The 23,437-nt window shown below is 39.1% G+C and overlaps 2 protein-coding genes across 3 annotated transcripts in view; both read left to right on the forward strand.

Annotated features, from left to right (window-relative positions):
* The first annotated feature begins 2,808 nt into the window (after positions 1-2,808).
* The window catches only part of LOC307127648 (uncharacterized protein), a 29,826-nt gene continuing 9,197 nt past the window's right edge, over positions 2,809-23,437 (forward strand). The window contains exons 1-2 of one of the 2 annotated variants that reach the window (XM_079819040.1): positions 2,809-3,147; positions 20,804-20,916. The gene's annotated coding sequence lies outside the window, so the exon portion shown is untranslated. The remainder of the gene's footprint in view (positions 3,148-20,803; positions 20,917-23,437) is intronic. The other variant, XM_079819039.1, reaches the window with a different exon arrangement.
* Positions 5,388-6,086, forward strand: LOC307128540 (putative nuclease HARBI1; the record flags this gene model as incomplete). Its single annotated transcript, XM_079820453.1, has 1 exon — positions 5,388-6,086. One exon carries the CDS (start codon positions 5,388-5,390, stop codon positions 6,084-6,086), a length of 699 nt encoding a protein of 232 aa, XP_079676579.1.

A 23,437-nucleotide genomic window follows, 5' to 3' on the forward strand; every position in this document is an offset into this window, starting at 1 on the left:
GCTGCCAGAATGATGTTGCCACTCGGGATCGATCACCTGTGTGTCGCCTGGTTGCCAGTTTCTCCGTAGCTTGCTATACGCGCCATTTGAGTGATGTGAACACAAATTAAAAGAAGTTAAAATAAATATCTGGTCATCCTTCATAACGCAGTTGCTATTTAAATCACGTATCTGTAAACTCTTGTGTTACCAAGACAACAACTGACTCGTTTGTATTACATTGCAAAGAGCTCCGTTATTGCAGCACCACAGTAGAAAATGAAACCATATCCATACCAGCCGGCTCGGATCAGCACGGAATGAAACGGTTAATAAACAAAGAGAACAGTTTGGCCCGATGGAAATGCGGCTCCACCAGTCTTGTATGTTCTGTATCGCCTTAGGAAACTTGAAGGCTCATACGTTTTCGAACTGAAAACGAGCGCTGTTCTCTTAAGCCCAAATACAGCTCAAAGCAACATTGGGAGTCAGTGAGTATCTGAGATCTGTTAAACTGCTCGCAGTAATCTGCTCGTGCCAGATTTCTGTTAGATATGTGCACTTCATTGCTGTTCATAGTGGTTAAATGTTACAGGACACTAATAAAAGAAATGGGGTATGATGACGTATGACATGTAGTGGTGTAGAAGTGGTGTCCCAGGGGAATATTTTCACCCCTATGTCTTGCGACTGGGCAAAGGGGAAGGGGTAGGCATAGGTCTAGTGGTAGGCGAAGGGGTATAAAATAGAATTGGAATTGGGCCATAGTCTCCCTCATTGAATATTCCATGGTGGACTTCACAAAAGTTGTGTAATACACAACATGCTGAAATTATTTGGCTGACCAGAGAAATGTGTGCGTCATGTTGCCTAAGGAGCCATCTCCATCAACCTTTGAGGCGCCCAAAGGCTCTCTCAACTGTCCTCCTTGCCTGACTCAGGCGGTGGTTGAAGTTGATCTCAGTCCAATATGGCAACAGTCTGCAACTCTGGCCCCGATCAAAAAGAGATGAAAGGGAAACACAAGCATCATGGACTCTTCCTGGCTGTCCAATATTTATGTCACAAAACTTAATTTTGTTGTCTAACACAGCCTGAAGGATGAATGAATATTGCCCCCTCCGATTAAAGTAGTCCGCTGGTGTGTTGAGTGGAGCCTTCATAGGTATATGGAAGCCATCAATGACTCTAGCAACTTGGGGGAATCCCCACTTATCCCTAAAATCAGCATCAGAGGGTGTTTTGATGTACAGTGGTTTCAGGATTGTATTTATGGCTGTGACTACTTCTTGGATGATGAGGCAGCCAGTGGACCTACCAACACCAAAGAAGTGGGACATTGACCTGCATTCTAGGTTAGTTGCTAGCCTCCACAGAAATTGCTAAACAAATCTCTACAGAGAGTGGTCTTCTGTATCTGGTGTGTTGGCGGGTCGAACAGGGCCGGAGAATACCAAAGAGATGAATGAATGTGCCTATTATCAATCTGCAATTCAGCAACCACTCTCTGTCAGTCCAGTTATTATTGATAAATTGCCAACAATCCTGAGGGCGTGGATTGACCAAGATTCTCCTTTAGGGAAGAAAGAAAAAAAGTAATGTAGAAGAAATTTGAAATAGATTGAGTTAACTGGCTTGTAGGCTAGAGACAGTTTCAGATAGAGGGGAACATGCTCAAACAACAACAAGCCTATCTATTAACCATAGGTAGTCTGGATCTTCAATTCTCAAGAGTGTAGATTGTGTCTTTAATTACATTGATAACTTAGCCTGACGTAGTCATACTCAATTCTAGTCAGAATATGAGTCTGATACTGCTCTGTTGGGCTGTGATTATGGGGCGTGTTTCAACCGAACCAGGAATGACCTCAATTGGATAGACCTACAACCAATCAGAGCAACGGAGCGACGCATAACGTTAGTTGTCAAATGTCAACAGAACTCAACTGCACTGTGTTGCCAAGTCCGCGGGTTGTTTTCCATGTCCGCGGGTTTGAAGCGACCCCAATTATGTGATAAACAGATCCAGGAATGCGAATTGTAGCAGGCAGCCCTGCCAAAATAACACATATTTTACCCCCCAAATGCCTTTTTTTTTTTTTTCAGAGAACGAGCACACGTGTGGTTTGGTTTACAAATTTTTGTTTACTTGCAAAAAGGACAGTGTGTAAGCAAACCGCAAAAAACGCCATTGCATTTGGTCCAGACCAAAGCAAGTGAACTAGCGGACTTTCCAGGAGTAAATACACCCTAAGATGCTGTATGCGCTCCTGCACGCACTATAGCCCAAATAAACAAAGCACCTTTGTTTGCTGACCAAAAGTTAGTGATCCTACAAATGTTAATTGAGCGACTTATTCATTGTAGTAAATATTTTTATGTGCATAAAAAGCCTGCTCGTAAAATAAAAATACAAAAAAACAGCAGACAAGAAAATCCAGCACAAATTAGTGCATAAAAAGTCATATACCTCATTATTAAATACACAATTTTTCGTTGAAAAATTTCCACTTTTTGAAAAAAATAAAAAAATTAAATGCTGGCTACGGGCCTGCTGTAGTGATTCAGGAACAAAAACACAGTTTGGAAGATGGGTTCATGATATACTTACTCATTACATTTTGAACAAAAAAGTTACTAGGCTACTTTAAGCAAAAATAACTTTTTATTTTATTTTTTTACAAAAATAAACTTATAGTACAGCCCTATTATCTCTGCAGACACATAATATTTTTTGTTAGTTCAATCAATGTTTCTTTTTTTATTTATACATTTAGCATCAAAAACAAGATCATTATTTTTCCCAGTAGGCGGCAGCAGGCACTTGGTAATGCGAACCGCAACACTAAAGAAGAAATAGGACAACAACAACAGCACGCTTCAAATTGGTTTACAGCGTATCACATGAACGTACTTAAAAGTTGCGCTAGCTCGGTATAGGCACTTTTAATACTTTACTACGTTCATTGGGTATAATAATGTGGTGAAGATGCGTTTAAAAACAGTGACTCCATGAAGCAACGCAGATCTGTGTAGCACATACTGTAACTTAACGTGTGCAATTCAGACATACTGTTATAACGATGGAGTTTATTAAAGAGGAAAGTGAAGACATGAGTTATCCAGAACCATGCAGAGTGAAAGAAGAAGATACTGAGGAACAAAGAGGTTGGTGTCATTCTTGATTCATTCATTCATGAATAACTGCTGGGAAACAAAGTTGGCTGTACACATACAGTACAATAGTACACTTTTTAAGTTATCGTATGGTTTACGGTTCCACTTTATATTAACATTTAAATGGATGATTTGATACAATGCACTTATTCTGTTCATGTTTTTTTTTTTTTTTTTTGCATTTCATTGCATTTGTATAAAAAATACCTGCATGTAATTACAGCTGGAAATAATTTCTGTAATTAAATACACTGTTGTCCCTCCCCTTATCCTTAATGCTGCCTTCACATGATTTCGGAACTTTCCTCCCTTACGGAAATTAACCACCCAGATAGCAAATAGTCATTGAAACTATGTTAAATCAACATTATGTTGTCAACATTAAGTCATTGAATCAACATCGAAATCTGATGTTGATTCAACATCATTTTGCACCCTTTTTTAATATTGAAACAATGTTGAAATCCTGTCCATAGATCAACGGAATTTCAATGGTATTTCAATTATCAGGAATATTGAAACAATGTTGAAATTTCAACTGAACTAAGGATCAACGTGATTTCAATGAAATTTCAATCATTATTAAGCCATATAAAATGATTGCTAGGCATACGAAAATGTAATGCCATAAATTAAATAGCCTATAATGAATATCCTGATTTATCTACAGCCAGGATGTTGAAAAGTGATGGCACATTTGAAAGCGTGTATGCCTAAGCCTAGCCTAAAACACTGACCACACCACACTATTTAAGGTAAAAACAAATTAATTTATTATTTCATTATTTGTCCTCTATAGCCTATTTACAGTTCATGGTCCTCTGACGTCTGAATGATTTGTCGTCCAGTCCCTCCTGCCGGTCTGGCGCATAGCGCAGCCACTTTTGCAAAGCCTGGGCAAAAGTAAATTGCGTGACGGCAACTGTCCTCATCTGCTGTGTAAGAGCATCTAAAACAGAAAATACAAGCACAATGCAAAAAATTAGCCTTTAAGTTAAATAGAACATATTTGCACACTTGGAAACAAATACAGTAGTCTAGGCCTAGGATTTTTCAATGATCTGATAAGGCAATTTGTCCAGTGTTGTAGGCTAGCCTATCATGTTCTCCCATACATTCAAAGCACTACATTTCAAATTGCCAAAAATAGCCCTAAATAAAAATATAAATATCTTTTGGAAAACTACTACTTTGTTGAAGTATTAACACAGACATACCTCAAAAATGTTGATGAACTTGGAGGGCTGCTCTTTAAAGGGTTAGTTCACCAAAAAATGAAAATTGTCATTTACTCACCCTCATGTCATTCCAAAACCATAAGAGTTTTGTTAATCTTTGGAACACAAATTAAGATATTTTTAAAATTCTCAATTTTTGTCCATCCATTGTAAGTCTGAACAGGGCTGCATTTCCCGAAACCTTCTTAACACTACGTCGTTCTTAAGTTATACCTTAAGGTGTACCTTAACGTTAATACGTGTTTCCCGAAACTATCTTAGTTAAGAATACCTTCTGTAAGTATTACTTTCGTAAGGTTGGTCTGGACCACTCTTAGCTATACCTTATCACTATTGACAGTTCATTCCACTAGTGGCCACCACTGTGCAAAAAGCGTCTTTACATGTCCGTCTATACGAATATAATTCTGAAGTTGTAATATACACCCAATGTTCAATCAGGCTAATTTTTTTTAATGCAAGGATTACAATTGTCATTACACTAATGGTTGTTAGCTTTTTAAATTAAATTATCCAAAGGTACATCAGCTGGCAACCCATTAGACAGGAAAAGCTTAGGAGCCTATTTAAAGGGGATGATTGTGGAGGGGAGTTTGGTCAAACTATGGCAGCGAGACAGAGAATAGTTGTGCTAAATCAAAGACGGCGCCGTCCGCGGAGCCATTTAGTGTATGTGCACTATTTCATTCGTGAAAACTTTAGTCCCCTGGCTACCATGTCAGAAGCCGCTATTCAAAAGAAATTTCGCCTGCCACGACAGCAAATTGAGCAGCTTTTAGACCTTGTTGGTCCAACTTTGTCGAGACAAACTGGACGGAGCTACCCTCTCAGCCCTGAAATCCAGCTGCTGGCGGCTCTCCGTTTTTATGCCGTGGGGAGTTTTCTGGAGGTGGTTGGGGATGGATATGGGCTGAGTAACACCTCGGTGTGGCGGTGCGTTCATTCAGTAACGAACATCCTGCTTCGTCATGCCACAGTATATAGTATATCCGCATGCCTTCCGCCAGGCACGAAGTGATGGAGGTGCACCAAGGCTTCCATGCCATTGCTGGTATCCCGCAAATAATAGGCCTTGTCGACGGGACACTTATACCCATCACCAACCCTTCTGCACTAGACCAGGCCTTCATTTGCCGTAAGGGCTTTGCGGCCATCAATGTCCAGGTGGTGGTGGACCACAGGGGGAGGTTCGTGGACGTGGTGGCAAAGTGGCCTGGGAGCACACACGATAGCTTTGTGTGGGCCAATTCAGCGGTGGGTGAAGATGCAGCAATAGGGGTTTTCGGCCAGAGCATTTTTTTAGGAGACAGTGGCTACCCTCTCAGAACCTATCTTTTAAATCCAGTCACCAACCCCACCACACAAGCCGAGCACAATTACAACATCGCACACATCCGTACCCGCAACTTGGTGGAGCGCTCAATCGGGCGCTGGAAGATGCGCTTTCGGTGCCTGCCTAAATCAGCTGGAGGGTTGCGTCTGAAGCCAGAAAGATGCTGTGCAGTAGCAGTAGTTACAGCCATGCTACACAACATTGCAGTCAGTGGAGGTGCAGCCTTGCCAGAAGAGGAGGAAGAAGAGGAGGAGGAGGAGGAGGAGGAAGAAGTCCACAACCCACCTCAACTAAGAGATGCCCTACACGCTGCTGGTGTACAAACAAGGCAGCAAATCATTCACACAGTTTTTGGTTAATGTATTTTTCACCCTATATTTCTTTTTATGCAACCACACAACATTCATTGTTTTTTGTGGACATACACACTTTCTCCCTGCCATTTTTTGTTCGCAATTGTGCACAACCGAGTTTATTCACTATTATGTGCCATTGATCATTGAGCAATGAATTCATTACAATAAAAATGCTCACTGACCCAACATTGATGACATGAAGTGTTTATTTAACAAGTGTTTAATGAAACAAAAAGAAAGAAAATCCACACTATTGATCATATATGCATGGAAAGCGTGCTTGCGTCTGCAGTCACTGGGTTGTTGATTGTTCATCTGTAATGTAATGAAATAGTTTTAATAAAATATATAATACACAACACTGAACTGTACTGAGCATCGTAAATCACGCTTACCTTGACCTGAGATTATGATTGGAACAGAAATGGAAGGTCTTTGAAATTTTGCTTCAGACAAAGCATACTGCTTCTCTAGAATCTGAAGCTTCGCCTTTTTCACCTCCAGGGTAGCCCGGGCAAGGTTATTGGCCTCTTGTAACCCCTGCTCGATCCCCCGCAACACTTCCAGCTTCTCCTTTTCGAGCTGCACCAGCTCTTCACTGCAGTCACATCGGATTAAACGCCTTCTGGAGCCACTCCCGGATTGCTGGCGCTGGGCGACCTCAGTGGAGACCGATGAAGGTGCAGACTGCAGGCGTGATGGTGACGCTGGTGCCGGTGAAGCCCTCCCACTGCTGGCGGAGGAAGAGGGCATGACTGTGCGAGGGGGCAAGGATGGACTGTTCTGAGAGCCTGGAGTGGTATCTACACCTGCTCTCAGATCTATACCCCCCGAGATACCCTGTGAGGCAGCTTCTCCAATGATTGCCAGGGCCTTTTCCTCGTCGAGACTGAGTGCAGGCACTGAGCTGGGCCCACCACCTGTTCTTGCCCGGTCTCTCCGGACTGCAGCACCTCTTGCTTTGGCTGCACTGGCAAAATCGTGCCACTTTTTGCGTATAACTTCCCACTCTCTCTGAGGGCTAGAACTGGATGCTGCCATTTTAATTGCAATGTTTTCCCAGATATCCTTTTTTGTTTTATTGGACACTGTTGTCCGAAAACTTGAAAAAAGTATATCTTTGTTCTGTGTAACCTCATCTAAAAGGATGGCCATTTCGGTTTGAGTAAAGCAGGGGGCTCTCTTCTTTCGTTCCTTTTTCTCCGCCATAGTAGCAGCTGATTATATGTTTCGCGTGTTGCGTTTTTATTGAGAACGCCATCCAATAACAGAAATTAGTTATTTACACAATAATGTGATGCAGCTGCTGGGCAATCATCCCTGGTTGTGGAGTAAATGAACACACTATGGGAAATATATTGTAATAATATAAATGACTCTTTCAAATGCCAGTGAAGGCATACTGCCAGTTAGTGTAGCGGGTTGACGCATGATGCGGTTGAGCATGAGATTGCTGGTTCGCGTACTCATGTCAGAATTATATAAAATTTAGTTTGCAAGTTCAACTATTTCTGAAGTGCTTCTTTTATAAATAATTTTTTTTCCCCGCATAAAGCAGTGACTGTTTCACTGCTTTATGCCCTGCGTAGAGTAAATAATCGATTCTTGAGCCATCGATATAAGCCACTTCAGCACCGCCGCCACGGACAGCACCTGCTAACGTCGCACTTAAGAAGGTTTACCTTAAGTAACCTCCTAAGGTATAGTTCGAGGAACACACCTAGAAATGGTATACCTTTAGTTAAGTTATACCTTTAGAGTCTTCGTAGCACGCTAAGAGACAACGTTATCGGGAAATGCAGCCCTGATCATTTTAAATTGACATAATGACATTTAGGATATCATTCATATATAAATATTGGTATGGATTACTTCTACAATCACTTTGTATTTTTTAAGCTTGAAAATGTTGATTATCTGTTATCTTGTTCCGAACATGGACAAATCTTTGGGTTTGGAAAGACATGAGGGTGAGTAAATATCAACAATTTTATTTGTGTGAACTACCCCTTTAAGAAAGGAAGACCAAGAAAGATGACCACTTCTCCATAGTTGGTTTGAGTTCTGCAATGATTTAAATAAAATGTGAACAAGAAGTCATACTGTTGTTGCATAAAAATTTGAAGTAAACAGGGATGAGACAACAGAAACATTTATTTTCTAAAAACTAAACTCCAAAACTCAAAAGAATGAAGCACTCAAAGGTCTCTGACTTGGTAACGTTACATCTACAAAAAAGCAAACATGGTTTCAAAACAACTGATAACGACGTGACATTTTTAAACTTTAGGCTACTTACCATAAACCTTATCTCCCTCTGATCGCGTGCGCGAGTGCGCGCCTCCTCGCACATCAGAACTCTCAGCGCAGGCAAAATGAACACACGAAGCTCATCAAGTCTGAAATATGACATACAAAACATTCATTTTAACAATTATCGCTTCAACAGCACCAACATAATGCAACCTTTATTACATATTGCCGTTTCATTTCCTTAAGTGAAAGTATTCTTTACATTCAGGTTGATCGCGAAGATAAATAATTAATTAAAATGTGAATCTGTTGATAGCCCTCTGTTAACAGACTTCAAAAAACGTATACATAAGACATAAAAACCCACTAGGCCTATATTAAAAGTGTCTCTTCAGTTAAATAAAAGAGGCCGGACTTGAGGCGAAAACTGCCAATCCATTTAAAGCTCTTTTCTGACTTTTTCCGACTTCAAATTATTCTCAAAATACTCTTATACAAAAACAATAGTTAATGACATAATTTTTTGGTCTTTACTCTTACCTTTAACCGTCTTTCACTCGTTTCCATCCGAGGACGCTGAGAAAATGCCGGCATCTCGCACTGGTGTCGTCCGTGTTCTCAACCCAACACCGATGCATTTTCAATTGAGAATGAGGAGATACGTCATGGTCGTGGGCGGAGTCTGGCCCGTACACCATTCCGGGATCCGACGCTATCGGTTGCCAGGGGTAACATTGTAAGAGCGAAACAGAGATCAGAGCAGGAAAGACGGCTCGAGGAATTATCATCGCGGCGTTTAAGCGGAGAAATTACGAGAAAACTTGAAATGGAGAAGAAGAGGTCTCCTACAGGGAGAAACTTACTACCAGCGCCAAGCTGAGGTATTTAGAGAAGCTGATATCAAAAACGTTGACCCATACGAGCTGCCACGGCAGAACTCTTTACCACCTTGCACTGAAATGTTTCTATAAATATATTTCCTGTGCATTCTGAATAATAAATATATCTCCCCACTATCCTGCAGCAGTCCAGTGCTCGTCATCCTTAGCAGTGTTTTTCTCTTACTGATCATATTTTGTACCTGTTGAGTTTATATTTTTAAATTAATTTGACTAAAAATTTAAATGATCGTTTGTGTGCGCTGGTGCTTTTATTCCAGCCTTCTTGAGTAGAATGAATGCTCGGTACGTGCTTTAAATGGATGTAATGTTAACCATGTTAAATATTGAATTAATCTTAAACAGTGATGCACAGTAGAGGAAAATGACAGTCAACTAGGCCTACCTTGAATATTAATTAAGCGTTTTGGGCATAAACATGTTTATAGCATACAGTAAAATGACCGACAATGAAAAATGACAGAATAGTGATCAACATGTTTAATACAAATAAATAAAGGTTCGTATTGATCAAGTGTCTCACACTTCAGCATCGCGCTTACTAGTTAAGACCATGACTGACACCCTGTGGTGAAATAATGGCGTACGTTTACCAGCCGCTGCTTTCTCAGATCGGCTTGGGTGGATTAAAACTTAATGTTCAGTTGAGTTTGGAAAACTATGTACATAGTAATCATCAGAATATCTCTACCTGGCGGGCAGACCCCCAAAATGGCGGAAGGGGGGCGGGGCGCTGTGTCGTGACGACATCTCCTCATTCTCAATAGGGGTGTAACGATTCGTTTTAACAATGATACGATTCATATCACGATTTGAGGTTGTCGATACGATTCAAGGACGATATTGGTTCATTTAGAACGATACGATCCGAAACGATTCAGTGACTTGAAATCGATTCAGTAACTTTTTAGCCAAAAATTGTGTGACTGAAATAAATATCTGGATAGCCTACTGGTCAGTGCAGGTGAAGTTTCCTAGATTCCTGTTGTTTCTTGTAAGGGAATCCGGTATATCAATTAATTATGGATATAAACAAACAAGTAAACAACAATTAATGGCAAATGCATTCAAATTTTATTTGAATAAAGTGCAACCAACAGTTTAGGTTGAATTAACAGGAAGTAAACCTTTTCTGCTCTCATTTTCAATATTCAATACATTTTCAATAAAAGCACAGTAAGTGCAACCAACATTTCAACAGTAGGTTAACCTGCTACTTCTGCTTTTGTTATCCAACATAATAATATTACAATATTAATATCAAAAAATAAAGTGCAACTAACTTCTCTTCAGGTTTAATTAATAGTAGGTTTACCTGCTACTTTTGCTGTTGTTTTTCAACATTAAAATAATACAAATACAATATTAATATCAAAAATAAAGTGCAACTAACTTCTCTTCAGATTTAATTAATAGTAGGTTTACCTGCTACTTTTGCTGTTGTTTTTCAACATTAAAATTATACAAATACAATATTAATATCAAAAATAAAGTGCAACCAACATTTCTTCAGGTTGAATAAACTGGCTGAACTTGCTACTACTCTCAGTTTAATAAACAAACAATATTTAACAAAAGATAAAATGTACCAACTACTCTTCAATGACTCTACAGATTTCTTTTTCAACAATATCAACATGATCTGACCGCAGAACACTTCTCTGTGCGTTCACTATGTCGCCAGCAGTACTAAAAGTTCACTCGGAAGATGGCGCCGTACTAGTGGCAGCCTGCTGTAGCAGCTCTGTGCCTTGTTGTGTCTGTGCAGTGCTTTAAGTGTTTTAAGTCAATTTTTAGTCTATCTTTTAACTTTTTATATAACCTGGATAACATCACAACCAGTATGATGGACGTCCAAGGCAGGGGTCGCGAGTGGATTGTTTACACACGTGAGCAGCTGATAGCGCTAGCTTGTCCAACTGTATTCACCGGGGAGAGACCATCGATACCGGATGAGTTGAAGAAAAGGAGTCGCGGCTGTAGAGCCGGTACATTACGGAGGGCAAAGAGACGAAGATTTAAGCCATATCTTCCATCGGTAATAATGGGGAATTTGAGGTCACTTGCAAATAAGACTGATGAATTGGCAGTGCTTGTGAGGAGTCAGAGGGAATACCGGGAATGCAGTATCATGTGTTTTACTGAGACGTGGCTACATGAACATATTCCAGACGCTAATGTGACAATCAGTGGCTTTCACATAGTGAGAGCTGACAGAGACACTTCCGCGAGCGGTAAGAGTAAAGGAGGTGGACTCGCGGTTCTAATCAACAACAGATGGTGTAATCCGGGGCATGTTCATGTTAAGGAACGTTTCTGTAGTCCGGACATTGAGCTGATGGCCATCGGTATTCGTCCCTTTTATCTTCCGCGAGAGTTTACTAGCACGATCTGTGTTGCTGTTTACATTCCACCGACTGCTAATGCGGAGGCTGCGTGTGACGTCATACACGCTGTTACGGCCAAACTTCAAACACATCAGCCTAATGCCCTCATAATAATTTCTGGCGATTTTAATCATGTTTCTCTCTCATTAATACTGCCAACCTACCATCAATTTGTGAATTGTTCAACACGAGGAAATAGAACACTAGATCTATTATATTCAAATGTTAAAGATGCTTATATTTCCACTGCCCTCCCCCCACTTGGCAGATCTGACCACAGCCTTGTCCTGCTTACACCACATTACAGACCTATTGTTCAACGTCAGCCTGTGACCACAAGGATAGTGAGGAGATGGACTCATGAAGGGGTGGAGGATCTGCGCGGTGCACTGGATATCACAGACTGGGATGTACTGTGTGAGCCACATGGGGATGACATTGACAGTATGGTAGTTTGTGTCACTGATTACATCAATTTCTGTGTTGATAACATCATTCCCACTAGCAAAGTACGCTGTTTCCCAAACAACAAACCCTGGATCACCAGTGGCCTAAAGGCTCTACTAAATGAAAAGAAGAGGGCCTTTAGGAAGGGCGACAAGGATGAGGTAAAACGTGTTCAAAAGGAGCTCAAACGGAGGCTGAGAGAAGGCAAGGATGCCTACAGGAAGAAACTGGAGGATAAACTCCAACAGAATAGGGTGAGAGATGTTTGGAGCGGTATGAGAGAAATTACTGGCTTTAAACAGCCAGGGACTGCAATGGAGGGGAACCTAGAGATGGCTAACGAGTTGAATCAGTTCTTCAACCGGTTTGATATAGGGCCCCATGCTGCTCTCCAATGCCCATCCCCCCATAGTTACTCCATTGTACCGATAGAGAACACCGACGACAATCATTCTCACCTTCAACTCCCTCAGGAGCTTCCCTCTCAGACACTCTTCACTGCTGACAGCTGTCAGGCCACATTGACCATCACAGAGGACCAGGTTAGGAAGGAGCTTGGGAGACTTCACCCGGGTAAGGCAGCAGGACCTGATGGCATTTATCCAAGAGTCCTAAGAGCCTGTGCCGATCAGCTGAGTGGAGTGCTCCAGCGTCTGTTCAACTTAAGCCTTAGCCTGGTAAGAGTTCCGGTGCTTTGGAAAACCTCTTGCCTTGTCCCAGTACCAAAGAAGGGGCGCCCCACCATTCTAAATGACTATAGGCCAGTAGCACTGACTTCCCATATTATGAAGACCATGGAGAGGTTGGTCCTGGCTCAAATGAGACCTCTAGTTGATTCAGTGCGAGACCCCTTACAATTTGCCTACCAACCACGGGTGGGTGTGGACGATGCTATCATCTACATGCTGCAGAGGGTCTATTCACATCTGGACAGGGCTGGTAGCACTGTGAGAATAATGTTTTTTGACTTCTCCAGTGCCTTCAACACCATCCAACCAGCATTACTGGGAAGGAAAATGGATATTATGCAGGTGGACTCCTCCATAATCTCATGGGTCATGGACTACCTCACAGGCAGACCACAGTTTGTGAGACTGCAGAACTGTGTGTCTGAGCGGGTGGTGAGCAACATGGGTGCTCCTCAGGGAACGGTCCTGTCTCCATTTCTATTTACTCTATATACCTCAGACTTCAATTACAACTCAAAGTTATGTCACCTCCAGAAATTTTCAGATGACTCCGCTGTGGTTGGTTGCATTGAGGGTGGGCAAGAGACGGAATATAGAGCACTGATCAACAACTTTGTGAAGTGGTGTGGAGTGAACCATCTACAAATAAATGTAACTAAAACAAAAGAACTGGTAATCGATTTCAGAAGGAAGAAAGATCATCCCTCACCTATTTCCATTCACGGCAGCGACGTAGAGATAGTGGACTCCTATCGGTATTTAGGGATCCATATAGATGACAGACTTGACTGGACAAAAAACACAGAAGCGATCTACAAGAAGGGCCAGAGCAGACTCTATTTCTTGAGAAGACTCAGGTCCTTCAATGTGTGTAGCAAGATGCTTCACATGTTCTATCAGTCTGTCATTGCTGGTGCCCTGTTTTACGCTGTAGTGTGCTGGGGCACGGGGATTAAAGCTGGAGATGCCAAAAGGCTGAATAAGCTTATTAAGAAGGCAGGCTGTGTCATTGAATTAGATCTGGAATTGTTTGGGGTTGTTACAGAGAGGAGAATAATGGCCAAGCTGTTGACCATTACAAACAATACCTCACACCCCCTCCACGACATGCTTGCTGGAATGAGAAGTACATTCAGCAACCGACTGATCCAGCCACGGTGCAACAGAGAACGCTACAGGAGGTCATTTATGCCTACTGCTGTGAGACTTTACAATTCATCCCTGTGCAGAAGTACCATTAACTCTTTATTTTAGAAATTAGGTTACTATATCTGTCTATTTATTATATGTGTATAGTAAGTTTTTATGTGTATTGTGAGTACTTTTTACTGTCTTCATGTATTGCTGCTAACGCACTTTAATTTCCCAACTGGGATCAATAAAGTACTACTACTACTACTACTACTACTACTACTACTAAAAGCTCGCTCTGCTGGCACACTGGTGTCAGGAATGCACTATGCACAGGTAACAAGCAAGGGTTGAAAGTACAGGTAGCTCTTTCTCTTGGTGGCTTGATAATTTCTCGCTCGTTGGCTTCTCCTCTGCCATGCGCCATGCTATGTTTTGTTTTCTCAAGCCCCGTTCACACCGCCAGCGACACGCAGCGACAAAGCGACACAATCCCATTCATTTCAATGAGCGCTGCTGCTGGTGCGTTGCGATGATGTCACAGATAGGCAGACTGAATCGAGTAACGTTTAACGCCTTTATCATTAAAAGTGCTAATAAAAAACATCCATATAAAGTCTGACGTGCTTAAATCCAATGCGTTATTTTCTATGATCGATACAATCGATTGATTACCTTTTAAAACGATGTTAGATCGATATATGTTGTCCGGAAGGCCAACTTGCCGAGCACAGATCGATGTAGTTAGATCATAAGAAAATAAATCGATACATCGATGTAGTAGATGAATCGTTACACCCCTAATTTTCAATAATATTTCCCGGTCAACTATATGTCGATGATTTTTCAACAACAGGTCGTTGCCCAGTCAACTATAAATCAATGACTTTTCAACACATTGGCAATCGCCCGGTAAACCAAATATCAATGCTTAATCAATCATAAAGATAACTATAGATCAATGTTGTTCCAATGTTGTTGCCATCAACATTAATAACGTCAGGTTTCATCGATATGGCAATGGTGATTCAACATTTATTTTGCATTGAAATTTCGATATCAACCATAATGATGATTCAGATGGAAAATCAATATTTATTCAATGTTGGCTTGCTGTCTGGGCATGGTTTTATTATTGTAAAAGTGTAGTAACCATGTTTTTTTGTCTAATTGATTACCATTTATATAACCACAGTTTCACCACAAATACCATGGTTAAACTATGGTTAGAGTAGCAAAGCCATGGTTAATTTGTGGTTACCATGGTTTAACTATAATAACCATGTTTTTTTGGTTTTACTTGTAGTAAAACTATGGTTCATTTTCGTAAGGGCTACTTCCCACTTCTGAAGTTGTGAAGTCGAGTTTGACGCATTAAAGTGCTTTATTGTCAGAAAGAACAGGAATCATAGAGGACACAAGGTTTATTCTTGCCTAATTATTGAGAAAATCTTATTGTATCCATTTAGTATACAGTTCATTGACAAACACATTCACCATGCTATCTATATAGTCAGCTTGACAATTCTGGTGTTTGTCTAATACAGGCTATTTTGGCTGTGTATAAAACATATAATACACTTCAAATTAGTATTTATGCCTGTAAATAAGCACTACTTTAACAACAAAACAGGGTGATGTTGCTGTTGTGGAAAATAAAAAATACCAAACATAGCAGTAATCGTTTTCCACTCTGCCCTCAGGAACTTGGGTATCAAAATTATTTTAGTTTCCCAGTAGTAAATACGACTTGTTCATGTCCTATTTAACTAGGAAACTCTGATAGCATGCCAGGGTTTTTCCTGGGTCAAAAATGGTCTTCGGTGGTGGCTGACAGACATGGTCATCCACACACACACATGCACAGTAAAAAGTACCCTACCCACGTGATCTGCAAGCGCAAGACTGACAATAAATTTAAAATAAATTCAACTAAACAGTTTGTAATTTTTGTTTATCTTATTTTGATACCTTCATGTTTGTTTTTGTGCCTCATTTTTTTTTTACACTATTTACAGATAATTGTTTTGGTATATAATCATGTCAATATTAGAAAGCAGTATTTAAAAAAATTAACAAAAGGCCAAATTTTCTGCCATATACAATTTCATAAAATTATCAGCTAGCTAACAACAACAACAACTTTGTTCTGGTTTCACCTCACTCCAGTCTAAACTAAATGATTTTAGGCTATTTATGTTGTCAACAGAAATAAGCTGAAAGACTGTGGATAATTAAAACAAATTCTTACTATCCACTCTTGCTAAATTGGGTAAGCACACTTGTGTTCTCATTTCAGATGTGTTCTGAGTAAATTATTTAACTGAGTTCAGTGTTGGACAGATCAGTTGTTCTTACCAGTCGTTAATATGATTCGGTTCAAAGGAGTCATAAGGTCGCGATTCAAACATTAGCAGACGCGTTATGTGCGAATCCCGTCTGTTAGAACATCGCGAAAGATTTGTCAACACACCGAAAACACTTCATAACTGGATAGGATTTGTTTCCCATTTATTGAAAGTATGGTTTATGTCAGCTGGTCAGATAAGAGTCAACGTTTTTTGAGTGCAATTCACACCTAGCGGTAATTCAAGGAAAAAAATGTCCGAATGCGCCACGTGCAACATGGATTCGGTCTTCTGACCTTTTGATTTTGATTAACGTAATATGTGAAATTAGTAATGGGCGATATAAACGATACAAAATTGGTCTACGATAGAGATTTTAAGTCTATTGCACTATCGCGATAATGCACGTTGATGACAGAATCTACCCGTGAAATTTAGAGCCACGAGCTGCAACTGGCTGCAATGCATCATCGTATTGGTCATCTTGAATATCCACATCGCTGAAAGCGAAACGGAGGAGCTGGTAAAAAAGACCGGTGCAACATCCATTGTTTGGACTTGGTTCGGATTTAAGCCGTCCGACGCACAGATGAGCGGGCGCGTGCGCACACACACACACACACACACACGCTCACTGTCTTTGTAGTCTCTGCAGTGTTTCCCAACCGGAACCATTTTTTTTTTTTCTTTAAAATTTTTCAAATAATTATCTCTTTGTAAACTTTGTTCAATACATGCGAGTGCTGCCGTATGTTCGAATATGACCAGTCATTTTCACCGTCATCACCCGGGTGTAGTGCCAGAAGACGCGAATGAGAAGTCGCGCTCGCTGTGAGAAAATTTGTCTCTGTGCACTCATCCGAAAGCGCGCACACGTCTCACAGCGCGCAAATATTGAGTTCTCTTTCAAGTCTTGCTCTTGAACGGACAAACTCACACAAAAAGTATGTCAACATGTCCATCTTGATGAGTATTTTAGCAGACATAGTCTGTATATGCCTTAAGTAAACTTTATACAGTCGAGAAAGACGTCGCATATCCGTGCATTAGGTTTTAAAGGGGCAGTAGCCTTTACTGCTGTCTGTTTAATGTCAAACAACAAAAGACAAGGACATCACTCACTGCTCTTGATTGAAATGCTTTTGTAAGTTTAATAGGATTAATCTTTAATTTATACAGTCAAATATGCAATGTTATTTTACATTTGATCATTTTCTGTACCTGAAAACTAATGTTAAACGTAGGCTACCTGAAAAACCTGAAAAGCATAGTTTATTTTATTAGTATCTTTTCTCAGAAGTATTTATTTGTGCTGCTGCTTGTATTTAAATTATTTGTTCTTATTATTTTCTTTATTTTTATTTGACAGTCCTTTTTTCCCTGAACATAGCAAATACTGAACCGTACCGAAACTGTGAACCTAAAACCGTGATACAAACCGAACCGTGAGCAATCTGTACCGTTACACCCCTAGGGTAACGTATGCGAGGGGGTGCCACAAAATGGAGAACATTTTCAAAGGGTGCCATGACTGAAAAAAGGTTGCGAAACACTGCTATAGAGGACACGAATGCTTAAACCATCACTTCATGAGAATTTACCATTTCATTTGAGAAAACTGTCATATCATAAAATGAACAGACACTCAAAGGTGTTCACGGCAACCCGTCAAAATAAAAGTTTGGTTTAACGTGAGAAATTTTTCTGAATATATTAGGCTACTGTTGTAGCCTACAGTATATTTAACTTTGTCGCTATGTAATAATAATTTGTCTCAACTAATAATAATAAAAATTATGCCTAGATGGTTGCTTATTTTTCACTTGATCATTTTTATAAACAATGTTTACTTTTAAACAGCATACAGCCTTTAAATGTTTATGTATTATTTACTTATAATGATTATCATTATAAATAATAAACTTATTGAATTGCATTTAATTTTTTTAAATACTTAAATAAATAAAAATTGTGCTACCGAAATTGGTACAGATCTGGCACGCATCTCCATGTATCATTGCGTGATACTTTTGTATAATTTTTGTAAAGTTTTAGCCTGGTCGCTATTCACTGCCATTATATGGATAAGCGCATACAGGACGTTTTTAAAATGTTCTGCTTTTTTTTTATTAAAGTCTCTGCAGCTAGTGTACTTGAATTTTATTTATCTGCAACAATATGTTATAATTACAGTTTTGCACAATAAATGTTCTCAAAACTACATACAACGTTTCTTTCTTTAAAAAAATAAATAAATACATTTAGCAGTTTGGCTTTCCTTAGGGTCTAACCCGTTCTGAAATGGTTCTATTATAATTTTTATATCGCAATATATATCGTTATCGCAAGAGGCTGCAATGTATATCGCAATATGGATTTTAGGCCATATCGCCCATCCCTATGTGAAATATTAGAAAGCTAAGACAGTGCTTACTTTGAAGATAGAGAGTGCGTGCGGGGGAGGAGCTCTCTTGATCGCTCTGTCACTCTAACATGCACCCTATCACAAGCGCAGAAGTCATCTACATCCCTCATAAATCACAATAACTCATAAAATAAGTCTTTGGCGGGACAAAAAAATGTTTGGGCGGCTGGCAAAACATTTTCAATGTAGGAAAAACCCTGCATGTGAAGGCAGCATTAGTCCTCCTGGGAAGTTTGTATTTACGAGTTGGGAAGTCGTGTTTATGACATTTCTCCACTGGCGTTACTAGTCACGGGCAAAGTCAAGAAAATAAATGCTTTGTGCACATTAGTGAACACAGACTGCAGGTTTTTCCTCCTCAAGCTGAAGGAAGCACTTTTGTTTTTCTCTTTTTTTGTTAAAGTCCTTGAATTGATTTCTTGAGGGAAGTCATCTTGCAAATTCGTGTGGTATTTCTCCTGAAGACAAATAGTATAATAACATAGTTCTTTATAGACCCTTTTCACATTTCCGGGTTTCTCAGAGCGGAAGTCGTCATAGTTGGGTTAAATATTATAGCTGTGAATGAGAGAATACATTAAATATTTTTTTTGTGTGCCCATTTGCTCACATAGCAAAAGAAAAACGCCACAGTAGTGATTTCACAACTTTCAAAAAGAGGGAAAAAATTGAGTGAGATTGATAACGGCAGTGAAAAGAGATAAATATGCTAATTTTTACCATCACTCCCATAGACGCTATTACTAAACACCCTCACAGCAGCGGTAACTTTTTTTATTGTAATTTGATGCAAAAGTAATAAAATACAAAGTATTAGTGTTATAAATGTACATATATATTTTTTTAAATGAAAATACAAAAAACGTTGCAGGATTTACGATATTGATGACCGTTAAAACGTGTCATCACAGTCTGTGAAAAGGGTCTATTGTCGGCATGATGCTCAGAAATCCGAAGGTTTGCTCAAGGTCCATATATAATATGTTGCCACAAACGATCCACCACCTGCAGCATCCACACACACAATATAGTCTACTAGCCGGAATCCTATATGTATATAGACGTGACGTAATGACGCAAAGACGAATGTCCCGCGGAAAGCTACCAGTACCACTCAAATTAAAACACAATATTACAAGTTTAACATTTTGAATCGGGCTAAGGTAAGGAATAATGAGATTGTTTGAACACTGGCTGGTTATGTACTTGCTCAAATTTGGATAATTTTTACCCCCAAAAAGTTACGGACTGCAGCTTTACACAAACTTGAAACTTTTGTTTTCCTGACATGTGAACTGTGTATTGGCAAGAATCTGGCGATAAGATACATACCGCTATACAGGGGTTGCGATGCTGTAAGCAGAATGATAGGCTATATTACGATGTTTCTTTTTTTTTTTATGAATAAGATCTGATTTTAGGAAAGCTGTCATCAAGAACACACAATTTTTTTTAAAATAAAATAAATAAATAATAGTCAACCACACAAGAGAAAAACAGGCATAACAAAAATGATATGGATCCCAAAGTTCAAAAAGGGAAAAAAATTTAATCCTTTTTAATCCATTCTACTATACAAATATACTATTTTAATAAAATTACAAAAATTCTGCAAACAGTAATTCTTAAACACAAACAATATTAATCCAACAAATTCAAAAAACAAACTTGCTTAACATTTCACTCATTGAACTACTGAGCCTGGAAAAATAGTTCAACTCGAGCTGCAAAATAAATAATAAGAAATACTCCCTACACCAAAATCCTCCTCAAAAAACACACTACTTATACACTATAGCTTGACCGGTAATAGCTTGACTGGTAATAACCCGCATGTCGACAACAAAGACTAGAGAGAGAGAGCGACAAACGCAATCACACTACCTCAAATAACGTCCTACCTTGTTTCCTATATATATATATATATATATATGTATATGTATAATATGTTCAACAGTGCCACCCTCAAGTACAAAGTAGAAAAGGAAGGAGTTAATCATTTTTATATGGTCAAATTTAAATATTCAGGTTCAATATTTGAGTTTTATTAAAATTAACCATTGGTCTTTCATAGTAGCATATATTTAGATCATGATGACCAAAGTTAAAACCACGCATATATCACCTTTTGGCCAACACAGGACAAAAATGTTGTCGTCGAAGAGAGTTCCCATATCACAGCAGCACTACAACTATGAGGGGGCATATGGAGCTTCATCATCCAGATGAATACAAAGACCTAGACCCGGTAGAGGTAGGCTAGTCCTTCAGTGATTTTTAAATTTTATTTTCAACCTCTTTTCATTGGTTACAATCGCCTACGTAGGTGAAATTTGTTTGACATTTCTAATCATGTTGAAGCCTCAAGTCTGCAGTTTTAAATTGATATTATGGCAGTCGACTCTGCTTATTGTTTTTCGAGAATTTTGCACTCCTGTTTGTCAATGTGCATGAAACTTCACGCCAATAAATCATCAGATATATTACTGACTTGTAGGGCTGCACGATATCAATTAAAATAATCACGATTATTTTTGCACAATTTTAATCACGATTAATAGGCTAATCTCTTTTATTTAACTTTAGTATTTTTATTGCTTTTTTCAGCCACATTAATACTGTAAGTTACTGTATTGAAACTTCTGACAAATGTTTAAGTCGAGTATAAATTAAAGTGGGCCTCTTTTACAAGCCAATTGGAAATAAAATTTAATTAGAATAAAACTCCAATGAGAAACTAATTATTACGTTTTTTTTTTCCTATCCTACGATAGGCCTACATGTATGTATTTGAGCATACATGTTACAGATTTTTGGCTAGGAACACAAGCCTGTCAACATGATCGGACTTTAGGGAGGACCGCAAGCAAGTAACAACATGCCCCACGGCACTGAAAGCTCTCTCTGAAGGAGAACTTATGGCTGGTATGCACAAGTATTTCTTTGCCACTTTTGAAAGCCTTGGGTAGACCTTTTCATTTTTCTTCCACCATTTTAGTGGGTTCCCCTCACTATTCAGGTTGCATGACTGTGTAAGACCGCATGAATTCGCTCCAAGGATCGGTAGCGAACCGCGGTGAAGGCCGCACGCGTTCAGTGTTTCAGCTGGAAGAATGGATTTAATTATAATATTCTTTATCTGACTCCATTTATCATAGTTGTCGCATTTAGAAGAGAATGCCAACCGGTTGTTTGATCATTTATATTTGATGGTTAATCATACATTTAATCGTTCCGTTTTAACCCTTTGTTGCAATTATACCGTTCCACATTGGAGATAGTTAATAATTACAGATTAATTCAGAAAGGATCAAAAATGTAACAATTTATTAACAACCAAGTAAATGTAAAATGTCAATTACATCATAGACATACATCTCTTCTAAAAGGAAACACAAATTCTGGTTATGGTTACACTTAAAATAGTTTCAAATAAATGTAAAACATAAACCCTTAATTATGCTCTGTAGGCCTCTGCCTAGAATGTTACCTGTGAGATAGAGAGAGAGAGAGAAAGAGAAAGAGAAAGAGAGAGAGCTAAAGAACAGCTCTCTCCAGAGAAAGCAGAGAATCAAAAAAGAGCGAGCTACAGATGAAATCCTCTTTTATCCCCTTCCCTGATGTCCCCAAATTCAAATCTGACTCTTGTAAAACTGACCAATCAGACCAAACCGTGAGACATTTGAAAGTAACCAATCAGACAAAACTTCCCCCATTGTATCAAAGGTGTTAACCATTTGGCCAGCCAGCCAGCCATTCTTTTGTTCTATCTCCAAATGGCCCCTCTGATGGCGTTAAGGGGGAAGGGGTTGAGTCAATTTCAATATCTTGATCACGACGATGGCTACAAACAGCAAAGCAGATGATTTTGTTCCATTTCAAATATCTTTGATTATTTTCCACCTTACAACTGTAAGTAAGTCTGCAGCTCACAAGCTACACTCGGTTCCTGGTTGTTGGATGGCAAGGCTTGTTCAACAGTTTTAAAGTAGCTTCCTAACATCATCTTTTTCTTTGGAGCACAACCAGCTTCAGCATCCTCCTCAGAGTTTTCTTCTGGTGGTTCTGGGGGAGGACATGCATGTCACTGCCACAATCTTCATCTCGGATTTCAGTATGGCTTGTATTGATGTTTTGTTCTCTTCAGCTGTGTAACTCATCTTAAAACGTGGATCTACAGTAGATGCCATGTCCAGCAGAGCCTGGATTTGTGGGTCACTATTTTTCATTTAGGTACTCCAAGATTCTAGACTTTATTGCTCTTGACAGGTCAGTATCATCGTCCTTAACTTTCAAGACTGACGAGTTGAAAAGATGAAGAACTGGCTTTACAAATGACATTTTTACATTTAAAAAAAATAGCAGAGTGATTTTCTCTGTCTTTTGTTCTTTGATTAACATGACAGACAGCAGCAGGTTTATTAGACTGACTGTGTTTAACTGAATACCCGCCAATACAAGCATTTTGACAAGGGATCGACCGATACGGATTTTTTAGTGCCGATATTTGGAGCCGATACTGCTTTTGCTCCCTCAATTTACATCATAAAAATGACACAATGATCATGATGATAACAATGTTGCAAGTCTCAATTTAAAAAAAGGAACATTTATTGAACTAAATTATAATATATATAATATATGTATATATATATATATATATATATATATATATATATATATATATATATATATATATATATATATATATATATATATATATATATATATATATATATATTTAACAAATGGTAAAAACAGGTGAGGTAGAACAA

Source organism: Gobio gobio (genome assembly GCF_949357685.1).
Source record: "Gobio gobio genome assembly, chromosome: 6".
NCBI classification, from domain to species: Eukaryota; Metazoa; Chordata; class Actinopteri; order Cypriniformes; family Gobionidae; genus Gobio; species Gobio gobio.